At 44.2% G+C, this 19,891-nt stretch overlaps 1 protein-coding gene across 1 annotated transcript in view; it reads right to left on the minus strand.

Moving 5' to 3' along the window:
- Positions 1 to 19,891, minus strand: part of PRSS12 (serine protease 12) — a 65,779-nt gene that overhangs the window by 4,450 nt on the left and 41,438 nt on the right. The window contains exons 9-12 of the mRNA XM_066632879.1: positions 10,505 to 10,710; positions 9,727 to 9,805; positions 8,226 to 8,348; positions 3,533 to 3,813 (exon numbers count right to left, since the gene is read on the minus strand). Of these exons, the coding sequence (XP_066488976.1) occupies positions 3,533 to 3,813; positions 8,226 to 8,348; positions 9,727 to 9,805; positions 10,505 to 10,710 (689 nt within the window). The remainder of the gene's footprint in view (positions 1 to 3,532; positions 3,814 to 8,225; positions 8,349 to 9,726; positions 9,806 to 10,504; positions 10,711 to 19,891) is intronic.

Consider the following 19,891-nt stretch of genomic DNA (forward strand, 5'->3'; position numbering starts at 1 on the left):
CCATGCTATTTAACATCTACATGAAACCGCTGGGAAAGGTCATCCGGGGGTTTGGAGTGAGGTGCCATCAATATGCTGATGACACCCAGCTCTATCTCTCCTTTCCTCCAGACTCCAGGATGGCGGTTGAGGGCCTGGAGCGCTGTCTGGAAGCAGTGAGGATCTGGATGGGGGCTAACAAGCAGAAATTAAATCCAGATAAGACAGAGGCTCTCCTGATTCGGAAATCCTCGATGCAGGTGCTGGATTATCGGCTTGCTCTGAATGGGGTTGCACTCCCTCTGAAGGAGCAGGTTCGCAGCTTGGGGTTCCTCCTGGACTCGCAGCTGCTCCTGGATTCCCAGGTGGCGGCTGTGGCTAGGGGGGCCTTCGCTCAGCTTCGGCTGGTGCGCCAGCTGCGGCTGTACTTGGATCGTGCAGACCTGACCACGGTGACATCAAGGTTGGATTACTGTAACGCGCTCTATGTGGGGCTGCCCCTGAAGACGGTTCAGAAACTACAATTAGTACAGAATGCAGCGGCCCGTGTGGTCACCGGAGCCAGGCGGTTTGACTCTGTCAGTCCGCTTCTCCGGGGGCTACATTGGCTGCCCATTCGTTTCCGGGCCCAATTCAAGGTGCTGGTTTTGACCTTTAAAGCCCTATACTGCTCTGGGCCAGGATATCTTAGAGACCGCCTACTCCCGTACAATCCGGCTCGCCCTCTCAGGTCATCAGAGAAGGCCTTTTTACAAGTGCCGCCACCCAAGGAGGTCCGGGGGGCGGCTGCAAGAAATAGGGCCTTCTCGGTAGTGGCACCAACATTATGGAACTCCCTTCCTCTTGATTTGAGAATGGCTCCCTCTCTTGAGAGTTTTCGGCGAGGCCTGAAAACACTGTTGTTTATACAAGCCTTCTGATTTCTGGCCTTCTTAACATTTTTATACATCTTTTAGCGTTTTACAGGCTTGATTCCTCTGTGATTTGCTCTTTTATTCTGTCTTTTATCTGACTACTGTTTTTATGGCCTCTGTAATGTGTTTTTAAATGTTTTTATCTGATATGTGTTTAATGTTTTTTAAAATGTTTTTTTTTACATGTTGTTAGCCGCCCTGGGTCCCTTTAGGGAGAAGGGCGGGATATAAATAAAGTTGTTTATCATCAACATCATCATCATCATGCTGTATTAATTACATCAGAAGGAGGTGAGAACTGACAGAAGCAGACAAAGTGATGAAGACAAAGATGTAGCAGCATATGTGGTAACAGATTCTTCAATCTACACTGTGTGAATTGACCATAGGAGGGTTAATCTCAATGGAAGTTCACACTTCACACTGTGCAATATCACACTGTGCAGATATTACACATAACACCAGTTTTCGGTATGTTCAAGGTGTAACTAATATCAGACTAGACCAAAACACACACACACACACACAATATCCTGGTGGTGGGGTGTAGGTCAAGGCTTCTTATATTATTAATTTATATACTTCTTTTCACCTTTTCCAAAAAAATTCACAAATTTGCACAGCAAAATAAACAAATGGTCCCTGTCCAAAAGGGCTCAACATCTTGTTTTCTTTTTTTCTTTTTTTAAAGAGAGACCAGCAAACAGCCACTAGAACCTTTGCTATGCTGGAGTAAATAAGGACAGTTCCTCCCCACCTGCTAAATGTAAGAGAACCAGCTCTTAAAAGCTGACTCTTAGCCTGGATAGCAGGGGGCCTAGTCCTTGATGACACCAGCAGGCTACTCATGGTACCAATTTCTCCAGATAGAAACTGATAGAAGAGTTAATTGTAAAGAGGGACAAGTTAGATATTTATAACACAGATGCTCATAATACACACAAATGCCTTGGCAACTAAAGTTGAAAGCAACCCAGTTTATCCCCGTCATCAATACGCACTGCAGGCAGAAAGGGCCAAAGAGCATGGCTTTCTTTTAGTACTGAACAAACACAGCAGCATAGTAATCTTAAGTGTCCGAATCCACAAAAGTGAAATATTCCAGTGTTGTGATTTAAGGCATCATAGGAACTCACTTGAATCACAGTTTTCTAGAACAGTAGATTGTAGCATTGTTGATTTTAAAATCATGAACATATTTGTGTAAACACAATGTACTTCAATATATTTAATTAAAATGTTAAAAAACGGCCAACTATGTCTTTTGATTTCAAAGTGCTAAGGTAAGTGGAAGTACCACAAACATCTACTGCTGTGTATGCAATCTTAGTTTGTTCCTCCATGTATTGTAAAGACAGAGACATCTGTCCTACAATGGCACATTAATGAATTTTTTAAAAGAACATGCGTCAACCACTGTTTTGCCAGCTATGAAGGAAAACAATATATTACATTTTCTGCAAAAATAATATTCTGTCAGGAACTTAATGTAGCAAAATTGAATTTGGCTTTGAGACAGAACCATGTTTTTGAGAGGAAACTCCCATCTACACTCAAGAGTTACCCAACCTGTCCATTTTTAGAGTGCAGATGTGTACTGATTTCTCAGCCTTATGTCTGGAAGCACAAAGTAAAAGCAAAATGCTCTTTATTCTCTTGCCAACAGCTAACTAGTGCTATGATTTACTATTGTTGTTAGAATTTACTAGTCACCCTTATGCAGGGAAAAAAAAATCGACACTCAAGGCAACTCATAAAAAATGTACTTTTCTAAACATACCCAACATAATTGGAATGTTTAAAAAGTGGTCTATGGGGAGGGCAACAGAGAAGGTCGTCTTTTTCCCTTTTCTCTCCACAGCCAACTGACTGCCTATGGAAGCCATTGAGAGATGCATTTTTCCAATTCAAAATGGGTGTTTCTTGAAGTGTGCCCCAAACAGCAGGGTGTCCTACTGCTGTTTCTCAACCAGTGGTTCAGGTACCACCAGTGGTATTTTAAGTGGTGCTTGGTGATACTCACAGTACCCCTGAACATTTGCCACCTGGCAGCGAGAGCAGGAAGGCAACACAGCAAACAACAGTAGGAAGCTCAATTCGACAGGCATAGCTCCAAAGCAGGTTTTTCTGTGCTCCAATAAAAACCCCTCCTGTTCATCCTGAGCCTCTTACTGGTGTTTGTCGTGTTGCATCTGGCCACCCAATCCAGAATGGCAATGATGTCATCTTCAATTACTTCTGGTGGTAGCTGGAATAAGTGAACCATGTGAAGTGGTACCGTGGAGGATAATCCTTGAGAAACACTGTCCTACAGCAAATGACAGTGTGGACACAGAGAGTATAATAGTAACAAGCACTGGTGTAGTCAGGGGGGGGAGGGCGCACTAAGTTTTGCAGGGAGCCTCCCTGCAGCGTGCAAGCGGCTCCTCCCCTCCCCTTTGGGCAGAGGAGAAACAGAGGTGAATGGTTCTCAAGAGGAGGGGGAGGAGCCGCTTGCACGCTGCAGAGAGGCTCCCTGCAAAACTTAGTGCACCGCCCCCTAGCTACGCCAGCGGTAACAAGTGAAAAGAATTAATGAGATTTAACAAGCTGCTCAAATCACCATCATAAGGAAAAATGTTTCTGAAAGGAACTCTTACCTGTGTCTCCCCACCCAGTGATGTAGCAATTAGGCGCAGTTTTCTGTGGCCTCTCTCGCCAAACGGGCAAACAGGCAGGTAAGACGTGAGTACTGAACCTGGCACACTGCTCCTCAGGTCCTTGCAGCCTCACCAGCGCAATGTCATAGTCACTGCTCTCAGGCCGATATTCTTTGTGCTGCACAATCTCTTGTACTCCAATTTCTTCCTCATACTCCTCTGGCACCAACGTGTGGTAGTCTCCAACTCTCATCACGTAGTTGCGAGTATTATTACCATACCTGGGGAAAAAAACAATTCTTAATTATTACGCTGTTAGATACAACTTAGAAATGCAGTGTATCTGATCTGGTCAACTTTTAAGTGTTTATTTCCTGTAAAGATCCAGAGATAATAAGATTCCTAACTCAGTAAAGAAGCAGAAAATTTGGTAACTTTGCTGAATAGGTGCTGAGCAGCAGAGCGCCATCGACGGCACACTCTCCAGTGAAACACTCCAGAAAAGGGCAATTAAGGGCATTAGATTTGTAAAAGTTGTTTGGGTGATGGTCACAAGATTTCCCCCTTTTTTCCCCTTTATAGCCTTTAAGAGGTAAATAATTCTCTATAAATTTTTTTCATGCTGGGTGGGATTAACCATTAGGCCAGTGGTTCTCACAGTGGTGGATCACAACCCACCATCGGAACAAAAAAGGGTTGCTTTCTCCTTAAGGGGAGTGACCCAGAGTGTTCTGACAGTGCCACAGCAATTATGCCACAGGTACCAAGGTGTATTTAAACATACCTGTGCAGCCTCCCAGAGGGTCTTGCGTTTGCAACCACCTCCACGAGCCTCCCCTCCACTGCAGTGGGTCCAATCAGTGCAGCCCATTTCCGGTTTCTGAAACGACGTACCCCACAACTCCGGCCACAAACCGGAAGTGGACTCTGACTGCAGCTCTGACTGCAGATCAGAGCCCATTGCAGCAGAGGGAAGGCTAATGGAGGGGGCTGATAGCCTCTAAGACCCTCCAGGAGGCTGCACATTCCCCCAGGTATGTTTAAATGTGCCTGGGTGCCCACAGTGCCACAATCGCTGTGGCACCATCAGGACACCCCCCCATCCCAGTCCCCACCCTCACAAGCACTTACCCCCAGTTTTCAAACTCCCACAGAGTTTGAGAACCACTGCATTAGGCTAATTGGGAATATAGTACATGATGTGGCAAAGACACCCCCCCCCCCCCGCTGCAGAATCATGATTTAAAACTGTTCTATGCGGGAATGTATACCTATTCAGGAGCAGCATTTCACCATCACGATAAAGCCAGCAATCAAAGCTAGTTCACTACTGCGCATAGCTCAAGTGCTTTCTTTCTATCTATACAATCCTGCACTCCAGCTAAGCTAGGAAATAACCAACAGGGCAACTATTACTTTGCAGTGAACTCAAACTGGCTTGGTCAAGGAAGCTGAAAAGTAAAGCCTGCAGGGCATTTTATGGGATCTTACTTTACTCTGAGGCAGATTATTTACAAAGCAGATATAAAAGCCGGGAATGTAAAAAGCACTCTGACACTGGGGTGAATTAGTCTCCCAGGGTCACCTCTCCCAGGGGGTGAGATTATATACTAAGAGGATAACTATTTGGCTGACACTCCCAGTTTCCTGGCCAATTTTTAGTTTTTATCTGAGAAACCAAGAAAACAGGTATAAATGGAAATCCAAATACTCACTTCTCCATTTTTGGATCTCAAAAAATGATACACAGAGGGAAATATTTCATACTTTCTTTTGAGCAAAGTACCACTTTATGCACACCCATAGATGTGCCAAAATAGCTTTTATCTGGACATCTAATTTGATTGATCTTGTCAGATTTTGCAAATTCCACAAGGATGCATAAATCTCTGGCATTTTGTGAGCCTAAAATAAAACAGCATCTAGGACTGTTAACCAAAATCTATCTTGCAATGTAATCCTATGCATGGCTACTCAGAAGTAAGCCCCACTGGCAGCCCAGTCCTGAGCTTCTCCGTGCCCAGGACTGCAGCAGTACCAAAATGGCTACTGCTACATCCCATGGGGCTAGGAAGCAGTGCCAAGGCTACTCGATAAGGCAGTGTAGTAACCAGGCAGCCCCAATGGGTCTCCTCAGATCTGCACCCACTATCTGCACGGGTGCAGATTTGAGGAGACCTGTATCGGGTTTCCTGGGCTGGGAGGAGGGGATAGGATATGGCAGCAGGTTATGGGTAGGATACGGCAGCAGGGCTTGCTGCCATCTCTGCCACCTCCTGCTTCACTCTCTCCCCCTACAACGCCTTTCCCCATCCTCCCCGCTCCAGAACACCTCCTCCCCATCCCCAACTTACTCTCCATTGCTGGGTGCTCACCCAAGTGCTGAGCAGCATTCGACCAGATTCTGATTGGTGCTGGCCCATGCGCTTAACCAACTCTGGCACTTGATCGGTACTGACTGTCGAAGGTGTGCCTTACGGCACATTTGCAACGGTGCACTCCATCAATGGTTAGGCACTAGCCCTTCAGGACTGGGCTCTGAATTCAATGGGATTTACTTCCAGGTAGGTATTACAGGATTGTGCCTTAGGTAGCAAGATATTTTCATTGCCGTGTTTATGCAATTCTAGATAGCCCAATCATTTCTGTTATGAGACTTGCATTTTTAACTGCAAACCACATTGCTATTAAGAACGATAGATCCCTTGAAGATCACAAAACATAGTCTTCTCACGTTCTGTGTTAATATTTAGAAAGTGTTATTGTTAATGGTTTTCTTTAATATATTCCCCAGGAATTGGCTCTCACCTCTAAACCCTAACCAATACCAGGAAATGCAGGTATAGTTTGTACAATTTAGATTTCCTGGCTCTCCGTGACCTCAGTCTCCAAGCAGCTCTTACAAAAGAAGACAGAAAGAGACTATTGATAGTCAGATCAAATACAGTACAGCAGTGATTCCCAAACTGTTGGTTGAGATGCACCAGTGGGTCACGACCTGATTTTTTGTGGGTCACAAAACTGACAAGCTGATAGCTGACAAGGAAAATGTATTGAATCCTATGGAAAACAAAACAGCAGCATGTGTCAGCACAATTATTTACTTCTGAATAGGCTACTGTGCCTCAGTCCACTTTGAAAGGCAGGTTGAGGGAAATGCAACACCACCAAGAATGGTCCCAATCCAATGAACGCAGGTCCCCAAGAACTCTTGAGAAGGAAGTCAACCCCCTCCGAGCTGACAAGGAAAATGTATTAAGTCCTTGGAAAGCCAAGCTGAGCCACGTGTGTGTGTATACTCATGAGTAACTGAATGTGCCTCGGTCCACTGTGAATGAGAATGTACTGCCTCCAGAAAAGTCTCAATCCAATGAATGTGGAGCTGAACAAGAGCTCCAGAAGGTGGGACCTCCCCCACCATAGTAAAAAGGATAAAAACTGAATAGGTTAGAGCAGCTGATAAAGTGCAATTTCTTTTTTTCAATCTTGTAAGGCTAGGTGGGTCCTGACAGAGTGTCGTTTTAAAAAGTGGGTCCTTGTGCTAAAAAGTTTGGGAACCACTTCTGCACAGTATATCATTGTGGAGCACTTAAATGTCTTACGGGGGGCTGCACTGTATTAGCTTTCACATTATGAATGCAACTTATAAAAGCGGTCCAAGTCCCTTTTCTTTCCCAATCCCACAGCCAGACAGTTCTGTGTAGCTCATCTCTGTTCAGCACACCTGCCCTAAACCTATCCCACATTGGTTGTGATTTTGCTTCTTTCCCCAACCCAATTTAAATTTGATCTTGCCAAGCCTCTTCTGGGGAATTCAGTCCACTGGGCCTATTCATTCCCACTATCATTTGGTAGATCAGAAATGGAATGCGTGAGTTTTAAAAGGTGGGGAAAACACTATATAACTGGAATACTTTATAACTATGGAGAAAGTCTTAAATCAGAGTTTATACCTGGTCCAAGTTCTTTAACAAATAGTTCAGTCACTGAGTAGATACTTTCTTAACAAGTCCTTAGCACATAAAGGGGCTTCTGAGAATTGCTAACACAGAGCAGAACGTTACATACATTGACAGTGATTCAAAGACACAGTAGCAGCAATTCAGAGAAAGTGAAGTAACTTCCAAACTTTGTTTATATCCAAAATATTGGCATAAATTAATCAGTTTCTCTTTTACAGTTCAAATTAAATATACAGAGGTATAGAAATAACAAATCTCAAGATACAAATGACACCTCTAAAATAAATCAATTTCTCTATCACAAAAATGATTGTTGATTCCTTTTCTAATACAATCTAACTAAGGACTAGTGTTTAAATGTGACATTAAAAGAACGTCACAGTTGTAAATATTCCCTTTTAATCTTATTCTGCATGGATGAGACATATTGGATTGTTTTTAAAGAGATTTGTGCAGGAACTGTTGACATTTGAGACCACAGATCTGCAGAGCAATGAAAATTAACGCTACAATTCCAGAATGTGAAAACTAAGATACTGTTTTAACACATAAATTAAACACCTTTTAATTGTCCTTTAGGACTTAGTTTCCTTTTAAATATAGGGAACATTGTCAGTGAAATATCTGGGGTCAGTAGGGTTTATTATCATTGCTACTTGTGTACTGGTCTCCTTACAATAGTAATGCAGTATTCCTGTCAACATAGCCAACTGCAAATCATGAAATAGTACCTCTTAAAACAGTGTGCTGCAGTAAGCACCCAACAACTGCTGATGAGAGTGGCACCACACAACAATCGTCCATCACCATGAGATGATTTCAGGCGCAGAGCAACCTGCCAAGGCCATCCACCCCTAGACAAAAACCAAAAATAATTCATCTTGCTATTCCATGCAAAATGGGGTAGGTGTCTTTAGTATACAGTACACAGGTTGAGTTTCGGTATCCACAAGGGTTCCGTTCCCAGAACCCCCTTTCCATTAAAGGAAATCTATTTGAAAAGCAATGTTCTTGCTCAGCAATTTAAAAACAGCCTTGCTTACCTTTGTAATGCACAAGAGTAGCAGCAAGCAGATAATCAAGCTCTCTCCAGGCGCTGAGAAAAGGCAAGCGACCCCTCCCTTAACTTCACCAGTAGCTCCTGAGACTGCAAAGAGAATGCAAAGTGGAGGTGACAATCACTTCTGCTTTGCATTTTCATGGGCTCCAGGGAAAAGGAAGGGGTTGGTTGCCTAGGAGTAAAGCCTTTCCAAGTGCCTGGATTGAGAGAGAAATTGATTGACTGCTGCCAACTCTTCCCCATTACAGTCATGTGCGAGGCTGTTTTTAAAAGGAACGTTTTTTCTTTAATTTCTCATAGCATTGAGATAAAACCTCGGATGAAAAATCTGTGGATAATTAGGTTCTACCTGTAGTACAGCATCTTTGCTTTAAACAGCTCCAAGCTTCCCCTCCCCCAGCCAGATGGGAATCTGTTCAACCATTTAAGTAACAGCTTCTAATTCCCATTTAACAACTTCTAAGTTTAGGGTCACACATCACAGCCAGCCAGCTTCTCATCCTTATCCCCTCACCTATTTAGTATAAAACAATGGCATTACATGTCTCCACTTTAATGTCGTTCACAGCACAGAAGATTTGTGACTTTCAAGAATAGTCACACGAGATATAAAAAAGTTATGGCTACCAAGCTCAACATAATGGTTTTTATCTACATTTTGTCCCATTTTCCTTTACTCACAACAAGGGCTTTGTTACACCAGATGTATTTCCCAGTATCCAAAGGGCTTTTTTTGTACAAGAGAGTTTTTCTGCAGTTCTTGAGGGTCAAGAAATCATAAGAACATCCCCGCTGGATCAGGCCAAAGGCCCATCTAATCCAGCTTCCTATATCTCACAGTGGCCCACCAAATGCGTCAGGGAATACTAGACAACAGACACAACCTGCGTCCTGATGCCCTCCCCTACATCTAGAGAGGCAGCCTACCTCTACCTTGCACATAACTATCATGACTTGTAATCCATGATTAACTTTCCTCCAGAAATTTGTCAAAGGGTTCTGGTGTTATGTGAGAGGGAAATGGAATGGTGTGTCAAGTGGATTGGGGGACTGGCATGCAGGGGAGGGAACTGGTGGAAATCAGATATTCCCCCTTGTGCAAACAGAAGAGTCCCCTTTTGATCAAAGTCAGTGACTTCACATTTTTCAAAAGCATGCTTAATTTTTCTTACCTTAATGAATTTTTCCCACCAATGATTCGTTTCTGCCGTCGATGCAGTAATCTCAAACCACACACAGAAGCAAGAGAATCTAAGCAGGAAGAAAATCGTGCAGGTAAGGCGCTCCCTTCAAGAAACCACAATGTGCTCCAAGAGACAACTGGGATAGTCTAGCATAGGGTTGTCAAACATAAGACCCAGTGGCCTGATCTGTCCCACAGAAGCTCTTCATGATGTATATACAAGTCCATGTATTATATGCGATACGCTAAATAAATAAATAAATCTTCATGAAGTAGCTGCAGAGCTCTGCATGGTCAAAGTTTAGATGTCTCCAATGCTATTCCAGTGTCTCGTGAGACTTTGGAACCCAAGATCTTGAGGAATCTTGGGAGATCAAAGTTGGCAGCTGCCAGATCATAGCCAGGGAAGGATGGCTGGGAGACATGAAAGGGAAGAAAGAGGGAGGCAGGAGGGGCAGAAGGAGGAGAAAGAGTGGAGAGAACCTGAGAGAGTTGTTTGGAAAAAATAGAGGAGGGAAGTAACTTTCTGGTTACCATTTCTGGCCCTCAGCAGGCACTATGAATACTATTCAGCCTTCGGAAATGAGTTTGACACCCCTGGCCCAGCAGTTGTTCCTGTTGCCTCCTGTGGGCCACCATCAATGCTTGTATACTACTCCCATTTAATACATTTTTTTTTCTGAAACCACATTTCCTCCTGCACATATACCTTTCACAGTCCATTTCTTTTCAACAAACTGCAATGTTTAGTTTTCTACCCACTTCACCTTTATTACTGTTTCCAGATGCCTTCTTGTTTAGATAGTCACAGATCACGCCAGCATCCTCGCTGTGACGACAATTGTGCCTGCCAATATCCTGTTTGATGCAGTCAGCCAGGGATCTTTCACTTCCTGTACATTTCACATTGTCCACATGGATGGGGCCTTTTCCTTCTCCAAAATATGCCATCGTCCTTGCTCTTGCTGTGCCTCTAGAGAAAGTGATGCCGTTTTTTAATAAGACATTACTATAGCAACAGCAGCAAAGACATTCAAAGAGATAGAAACTTTGATATTACTTTGCTATAAGAAACTATACATACCAGTAACAAACAGCAGTAATAAGTATTGGGGCATATTTGTATGTACTGCCAACTTTTAAAAACACAGAAATAACACAACCCAACACACTTTTGGTGCTCTAAAAGTTAGACTTATTCTTGGTTTTATTTGGGGCACCGATTCAAAAAATGGTATCGGTTTTGCCTTATCAGCTCTAGCTTTGGAGATATGGCATAGCCACCTTACATGCTGATTCAACTGATCATCTGCACATCTGCATCTAAGGTGTATGTGCCGCATCTCTAAATCTAGAGCTGATGGGGCCAAACCAATGCCATTTGTTTAATCAGTGCCCCAAATATATGCAAGAAAAGGTCTAACTTACAAAGTAACTAACAAATTTTGTTGGGCAGTGTAATTGCTCAGATTTAGCTAGAGAGCCCCTTTTCCCCCCATATATAAAAATAACCAGAGTTCCAGAAGTGTTCTATTTATGCCATTTCTCAGACATTTATAGTTTATCTGATACATTTTTCCATGGGATAGTAGACATAAGAGGGCTCTGCAACAAAAAGTTGCATCTTTTCCGCTCTAATGGCCAATTTGCTTAAGCAAGTCAATTCCTTTTTCAATCTTCAGCCCCTCTTGTTCTCAAAATTACTAAGTTCCTGGGGGCCACCAAGTATGCAGGGCTCCCATCAAGCTTTGAGGGGTTCTTCTTCTCATTTGATTTCAATTTACACATGTTTCTGCTTGTATTCTGATAGGCATTCAAAGATCTGAGGCTGCTATGAGCAAAGATGTCTTCAAAGTGAGGTGGTGCTTTTCTCCAGCTGCTTAAGGGTCAAACTAGACATTACATGAGAAACACAATTGCTCCAATGCTTTTTTGGTTTTTTTTCCCAAAGAAGCACACTGGGGAAGCAAATGGGATAGGAATACAGTATGTTTTGGATGGAGATGCAGTCCGTGAAGATTCAGGTTCATGGTGTGGCAATGTGAATTGGTCCAGTGGATCTATTGGATGCACAGATGACAGTGGTACCTAGATATGATAGTCACACACAATCCTAAGGTTTTGTTGCTTGCACATCAGGGCTTAAGATTCTGCCATAAAGGATCACATCTCTCTGAGGATAAATTTGCTTATACATAAGCAGCCTTTATTCAGCATAATGCTATCCAACATAAATGAGTTTAATCTGCGGCAGAGTGAGATCTTTAAGCTGTTTTTTTTTACCCCTTAATCCGTTTAACCCTGGCATTTAACCCTGTCATGTAATGCATATTAAAAAACAAAATTATAGTGCAGTCGAATTGTGCAGTTCGAAATAAAGTTGAATTGGTTCAAACAAAGGATTTTTATACTACATTTTCCCAAAAACCTGGTGTACAGATATTTCATTCCAAAATAAAATCATACTGACACATGAAATCATTAAATATAATTCTAATGCTGCTGGGAGAGACAAAACATTCTAGAACTGTGAGCCAAGATCTACCTATTCACTACACAGAGCTCTAGAGACACTATCACTACCATAGATTAGGTTTTTCTCCTTCCATCCAGTTCCCTTTCCCATGGATTTTATTATCATAATTTCATTTTGATTCCATTTGGCCTCTTTTATTCTCCTAAAGCATTCTTCTTTTCAAGGACAAGAGAGACTTGGAGACAGGACTGCTATCTAGAAAATGCAGTAAGGTGTAAGCTATTCTGAGCTCATGGAATAGAACAGGACAGAGACATATAAGCAAGCAAGCAGCATGGAGGTTTCCCATAGAAGTCATCCTGAATGCTTTTTGATACAACGTTCCTTGCATGTAGGAAACTGACATGTATCTTTCTACAAGAAGCTATTTGGAAAGTAGGAAAGAAAGAAGCCAGTTGAGAATCCCTCTTCCCAACATTTAGTTTACTATATGCAAGTAGTTTTTAAAAAATGTATTTTTAAAAAACATTTTAAAATGTCAGCTTCCACTTGCAGTCTCAAGTGGTGCAGTGGGTTTCCCCACTTCATTTGCTGTTTGTAAGAACTAATCCAGTTATAATTTATACTATTCCAGTAATTTATACCCTGCCTTTCTAATCTGCAATACTAAATGCAAATTACTGCCATACACCAATACAAGACAGACAGACATTATGCAATTAAAACATCATATAGCAAATAGTGGGGGGGAGGGGGACCAGCCTCATATAAAGCCAAAATACAGTACTTAAAAGTTTGCCAGGTTAAGCTATTTGATAAGGAGGCACGTTTTTCACTATGCTCTTCCTTTGGCCAAATCTAACAAATTGACTGGATCTCTTAGACATTCAATTCAACAAGTTTATTAGCTGTAAAGGGAAAATGTATGACAATCAAAAAGATACATTAGTTTAACTGGTTTACCAGCAAGACATGAGTCTCTGTGGGAACAATTATAAATCAAATTTATTGTATGTTCATCTATCTCTGCCAAGCTTCTGCATGTCTCATTAACACAGGCAGATGTTATTCATCAAATTATTAAACACTACCACTGCCACCCACCTGTAATAAATATTATTAATCCTCGAGTATTCATTTTATTATTTATATCTTTATTGCCTAATTCTCAGCCAAGGATCACACAATACAATTTATTTGAGGAAATGTTTTGGCTGTCTTTGCCAATTTTAGACTGGTTGTAAAGTGCTCAGTATAAAGCACTTACTACACAGGAAACCAGTCTGCAACTGCAGGGTTCTCTTAGGATGTATAAATGCTATAAGGGGCTAACATATACATTTCCATGGAGAGGTTCCAATATCTAAATGTGGAATGCAGATGTCCTGTTTAGTGTTAGAGAGGCTGACAAATTTAGCCTTGGTGCAATACGGAAGACTTCTACTTCTGTCTTGCTGGTTTGGTTTTTTTTGCAAACTCTCCAGCAAATGTAGAAGTTGCAAAATCACAAACAATGCTTTTGTTCCTTTAAAGGTCCCATGTAGCTTAGCTTCAGTTTGTTATGAAGTTAATACTAACCAGAGCATTATTAAAATGTTATATATTACTCAGTATATTGTGTAAAAGTCAGATTCCCTGATGCAGAAAGAGAGATATCCACCTGGACACATCCTTCTGCAGGGACAATTAATGTGTTCTAACGCTTTGTCTTTCTAACTCCCTGTCTTCTAACCTTAACCTTACCTTTAAAGCAACCTTAAATCAAAATTGAAAGTTAGCACCTAAGGGAGGTACATAGGGCTACTCTGAGCAGGAGCAGAGTCCTACTCGTGAGTAAGAGCAGCGTCCTACTCATGAGTAAGTGCCCAAGGGTCAGGCATTTAAATCAAAATTGAAAGTTAGCTGCACCTAAGGTAGCACTTAATCGAAGGAAGGGAGGAGGATAAAGTGAAAAGCAGGTTTTCTACTTGTTTAAATTAAACCTATACTTAACCCAGGTTAAACCTAATCTAAGTTAGAACATAACCTAAACAGGTCAGTAAATTGGGACACAGGATCTAGAGAGCAATAAATAATTAAACAAACCCAAATAAAAACTAGCTTGAGGTTACAAAAACAGTCCAGCCTAAGAGAACAGAACTAGGAGGGAAAGGACCTAGGAAGGGCCAATTCCCAACCCATTAAGAGCCCCATTAAGCTAATTCAAGCAGTCCATTCAGGAGCCTGCAGAGTAGGTCACGCCCATCAGCAGCCATTTGCCTTCCTGAGCTTTTGTAAACTCACCTGGGAAGGCCAGCCCCCCTTTCAATCAGGAAGGAAGGAGGGGGGAGGAGCCAGCCAGGAGTATAAAGCTAGGCAGGCCATCGCGTGAGGCTCTCTGCAGACGCGTGTGGCCTCTGGGAACTAAGTGCCAGGTAAGGCACAAGAGTTTAGCATCTGGGCGAGTTCAGCAGCAGGGCGAGGAGGCCTGGGCCCCATACACTGCCCTTCCTCTTCCCTAGAGAAAAGGGCTGCTATCCAGTGTACGGTTTTTAAAAGGACCCCTAAATAAAACAACAACAACAACAAAAAAGCTATGCAGTCAGACAGCCAGCAGCAGGGTGGGGGCTATCCAGTGTTCTGCATCGAGTGCCACATGTATGATCATATGCCTCTGGGGCATAAGTCATGGGTGTGTCCTCGGTGCAAGGAGCTCCAGGCTCTCAGGGAACGCGTCCGCTCCCTTGAAGCCTTGGTGGCCGACCTGGAGAAGCGCAGGCAGCCAGAGGAGGACCGTGGGGAGACTTCTGGGGACGATCAGGCTTCGTCCCAACCTCAGGCGTGCAGCTCCTCGGCTGCCCGGGTGGGAAGTCTCGGGACTGGAGGACGTCATCCTGGAGAGGAGGGAAACAATCCCCTAGGGGGGATCCCTTCTCCAGGGGATGGGCCCGTATCCGAGCACACTCGGGATACTCCTCGGCAGGAGGGGGGTCGGGGGCTTCTTGTAGTGGGGGATTCAATTATTAGAAACATAGAGAGGGGGGTTTGCGACGGATGTGAGGACCGCATGGTGACTTGCCTGCCTGGTGCGAAGGTTGCAGACATCACTTCTCGTCTAGACAGGCTAGTAGACAGTGCTGGGGGAGAGGTAGCGGCTGTGGTGCATGTCGGCACCAACGACGTGGGCAAGTGTAGCTGGGAGGTCCTGGAGGCCAAATTTAGGCTTTTAGGCAGGAAGCTGAAAGCCAGGACCTCAAAGGTAGCGTTCTCTGAAGTGCTACCTGTTCCACGCGCAGGGCCAGCTAGGCAGACGGAGATCAGGGGTCTCAATGCGTGGATGAGACGGTGGTGTAGGGAGGAGGGGTTTAGATTCGTTAGGCACTGGGGAACGTTTTGGGACAAGCGGGGCCTGTACAAGAGGGACGGGCTCCATTTGAACCAGAATGGAACCAGACTGCTGGCGCATAACATTAAAAAGGTGGCAGAGCAGCTTTTAAACTGATCCCTGGGGGAAGGCCGACAGGAGCCGAGGGGCATCCGGTTCGGGACTCCTCATCCCTATGGGATGAGGATGGGGAGGTTAGAGAACAACAAGACAAAGGCAGGGTAGGAGAAGAAATTGGGAAAGGTAGGGAGATGGGATGTGATAGACAGTTTGGCACAATGAGAGGATGCGGGGACAAAGGAGCGAATAAGCAGCCCATCCTGGGGCATTCCGTGTATAAATGCTTTTATGCGAATGCCCGAAGTCTACGAGCAAAGGTGGGAGAACTGGAATGTCTGGTGACAAGGGAAAATATTGACATAGTGGGCATAACGGAAACCTGGTGGAATGCGGAGAATCAGTGGGATACCGCAATCCCGGGCTATAAACTCTACAGGAGGGACAGGCAGGGGCGTGTTGGAGGTGGGGTGGCCCTTTATGTTAAGGAAGGGATAGAATCCAGCAAAGTAGAGATTGAAGGTGGGTCCGACTCCACCGTAGAATCTCTGTGGGTTAAATTACCAGGCTTGAGCAGCGATGTAATACTGGGGGTGTGCTATCGTCCTCCAGACCAGAAATCTGATGGGGACCTTGAAATGAGGAAACAGATCAGGGAGGTGACAAGGAAGGACAGGGTTGTAATCATGGGGGACTTCAATTATCCTCATATTGACTGGGTCAATTTGTGTTCTGGTCACGATAAGGAAACCGGATTTCTTGACGTGCTAAATGACTGTGGCTTAGATCAGCTAGTCACGGAGCCCACCAGAGGACAGGTGACTCTGGATTTAATTTTGTGCGGTACGCAGGACCTGGTTAGAGATGTAAACGTTACTGAGCCATTGGGGAACAGTGATCATGCTGCGATCCGTTTTGACGTGCACGTTGGGGGAAGAATACCAGGCAAATCTCTAACAAAAACCCTTGACTTCCGACGGGCGGACTTCCCTCAAATGAGGAGGCTGGTTAGAAGGAGGTTGAAAGGGAGGGTAAAAAGAGTCCAGTCTCTCCAGAGTGCATGGAGGCTGCTTAAAACAACAGTAATAGAGGCCCAGCAGAGGTGTATACCGCAAAGAAAGAAGGGTTCCACTAAATCCAGGAGGGTGCCCGCATGGCTAACCAGCCAAGTTAGAGAGGCTGTGAAGGGCAAGGAAGCTTCCTTCCGTAAATGGAAGTCTTGCCCTAATGAGGAGAATAAAAAGGAACATAAACTGTGGCAAAAGAAATGTAAGAAGGTGATAGGGGAGGCCAAGCGAGACTATGAGGAACGCATGGCCAGCAACATTAAGGGGAATAATAAAAGCTTCTTCAAATATGTTAGAAGCAGGAAACCCGCCAGAGAAGCGGTTGGCCCTCTGGATGGCGAGGGAGGGAAAGGGGAGATAAAAGGAGACTTAGAGATGGCAGAGAAATTAAATGAGTTCTTTGCATCTGTCTTCACAGCAGAAGACCTCGGGCAGATACCGCTGCCCGAACGGCCCCTCCTAACCGAGGAGTTAAGTCAGATAGAGGTTAAAAGAGAAGATGTTTCAGACCTCATTGATAAATTAAAGATCAATAAGTCACCAGGCCCTGATGGCATACACCCAAGGGTTATTAAGGAATTGAAGAATGAAGTTGCAGATCTCTTGACTAAGGTATGCAACTTGTCCCTCAAAACGGCCACGGTACCAGAAGATTGGAGGATAGCAAATGTCACGCCTATTTTTAAAAAGGGAAAGAGGGGGGACCCGGGAAACTATAGGCCGGTCAGCCTAACATCTATACCGGGTAAGATGGTGGAATGCCTCATCAAAGATAGGATCTCAAAACACATAGACGAACAGGCCTTGCTGAGGGAGAGTCAGCATGGCTTCTGTAAGGGTAAGTCTTGCCTCACAAACCTTATAGAATTCTTTGAAAAGGTCAACAGGCATGTGGATGCGGGAGAACCCGTGGACATTATATATCTGGACTTTCAGAAGGCGTTTGACACGGTCCCTCACCAAAGGCTACTGAAAAAACTCCACAGTCAGGGAATTAGAGGACAGGTCCTCTCGTGGATTGAGAACTGGTTGGAGGCCAGGAAGCAGAGAGTGGGTGTCAATGGGCAATTTTCACAATGGAGAGAGGTGAAAAGCGGTGTGCCCAAGGATCTGTCCTGGGACCGGTGCTTTTCAACCTCTTCATAAATGACCTGGAGACAGGGTTGAGCAGTGAAGTGGCTAAGTTTGCAGATGACACCAAACTTTTCCGAGTGGTAAAGACCAGAAGTGATTGTGAGGAGCTCCAGAAGGATCTCTCCAGACTGGCAGAATGGGCAGCAAAATGGCAGATGCGCTTCAATGTCAGTAAGTGTAAAGTCATGCACATTGGGGCAAAAAATCAAAACTTTAGATATAGGCTGATGGGTTCTGAGCTGTCTGTGACAGATCAGGAGAGAGATCTTGGGGTGGTGGTGGACAGGTCGATGAAAGTGTCGACCCAATGTGCGGTGGCAGTGAAGAAGGCCAATTCTATGCTTGGGATCATTAGGAAGGGTATTGAGAACAAAACGGTTAGTATTATAATGCCGTTGTACAAATCGATGGTAAGGCCACACCTGGAGTATTGTGTCCAGTTCTGGTCGCCGCATCTCAAAAAAGACATAGTGGAAATGGAAAAGGTGCAAAAGAGAGCGACTAAGATGATTACGGGGCTGGGGCACCTTCCTTATGAGGAAAGGCTACGGCGTTTGGGCCTCTTCAGCCTAGAAAAGAGACGCTTGAGGGGGGGACATGATTGAGACATACAAAATTATGCAGGGGATGGACAGAGTGGATAGGGAGATGCTCTTTACACTCTCACATAATACCAGAACCAGGGGACATCCACTAAAATTGAGTGTTGGGCGGGTTAGGACAGACAAAAGAAAATATTTCTTTACTCAGCGCGTGGTCGGTCTGTGGAACTCCTTGCCACAGGATGTGGTGCTGGCGTCTAGCCTAGACGCCTTTAAAAGGGGATTGGACGAGTTTCTGGAGGAAAAATCCATTATGGGGTACAAGCCATGATGTGTATGCGCAACCTCCTGATTTTAGGAATGGGTTAAGTCAGAATGCCAGATGTAGGGGAGAGCACCAGGATGAGGTCTCTTGTTATCTGGTGTGCTCCCTGGGGCATTTGGTGGGCCGCTGTGAGATACAGGAAGCTGGACTAGATGGGCCTATGGCCTGATCCAGTGGGGCTGTTCTTATGTTCTTATGTTCTTAATGTGGATAAAATAAACAATGATGCTCATTCAAAGGGAGCCTCACTGAATGACTGGCAGCACTGGAACTACTTCTGAGTAGGTACGTCAAAGATTGGGTTGTTGTATCCATTCCTGCTCTCTCGCAGTCCCTCCCACCCCTCCTGTCCTGTTTACAGATGGGCAGGGACAGCCTGGCACATAGTCCCTGGCAGCAGCCCTGTTTTTTCCACAGCGGACTTTTTAAAGGGGAGGGGACTCAACTCGAGTCCATTAGAGTCACTAAAGGGTGACTCGGAGACTTGGAAAGTGCCCCCATTATGACTCTTTTTTGAGTCAGGTCACGGGGGGGGCAGTGACTCGGCGACTCGACTCAAGCCATGCTAGGTTTTCCTGTCCCTGAAAATAAGCAAGAAAACTGGGCAGTAGGGTGAAAAGAAGTGCTCAAAGTGTCTGGATGTTGCTTTCTACAAGATCCACAGCTAGCAAAAATTAGATTTCAATACCCAGAATAGGAGAGTCAAATATTGCATGTCTGTGACTACACAGTGTCTCCCAGGGGACTGCCTGGGCTTAGGGTTATGAGTATTGCTGGATGCAGTCTTCCCAGCTCTATAGCAGGCTTTTCTATTTAGAAATCTGTTTTCCTCATTCAATACTGCATTTGCTGAGTCGAGGTATAGATAGCTGCCTTTGCCTTTACTTAAATCAGTACCTGCCAATGAAAACTTCTTGATGTACTGCTTTAATCTGTACCAGAGATTGCCAGAGGAAGGTCCATTCCAGCCCCCAGAATAGTTCTGTATGGCTTTCTTTCACTATTTAAAAAATTTGCTCATTTTTTGCTTGGAAGGAAAAGAGGCAATGAATCTTCATGTATCTTCCATATAAATATTGTATTATTTCATGTGCATTCTGGCAAGGCGAATGCCTCTGCCAACCCGCCTCTCAAGGAAATCTTTAGAAAGTGTTCTTCAGCTCCTGCTCCCCCTTTGTCAACTTTCTAT

The sequence above is a fragment of the Tiliqua scincoides genome, chromosome 6 (genome assembly GCF_035046505.1).
Source record: "Tiliqua scincoides isolate rTilSci1 chromosome 6, rTilSci1.hap2, whole genome shotgun sequence".
NCBI lineage: Eukaryota > Metazoa > Chordata > Lepidosauria > Squamata > Scincidae > Tiliqua > Tiliqua scincoides.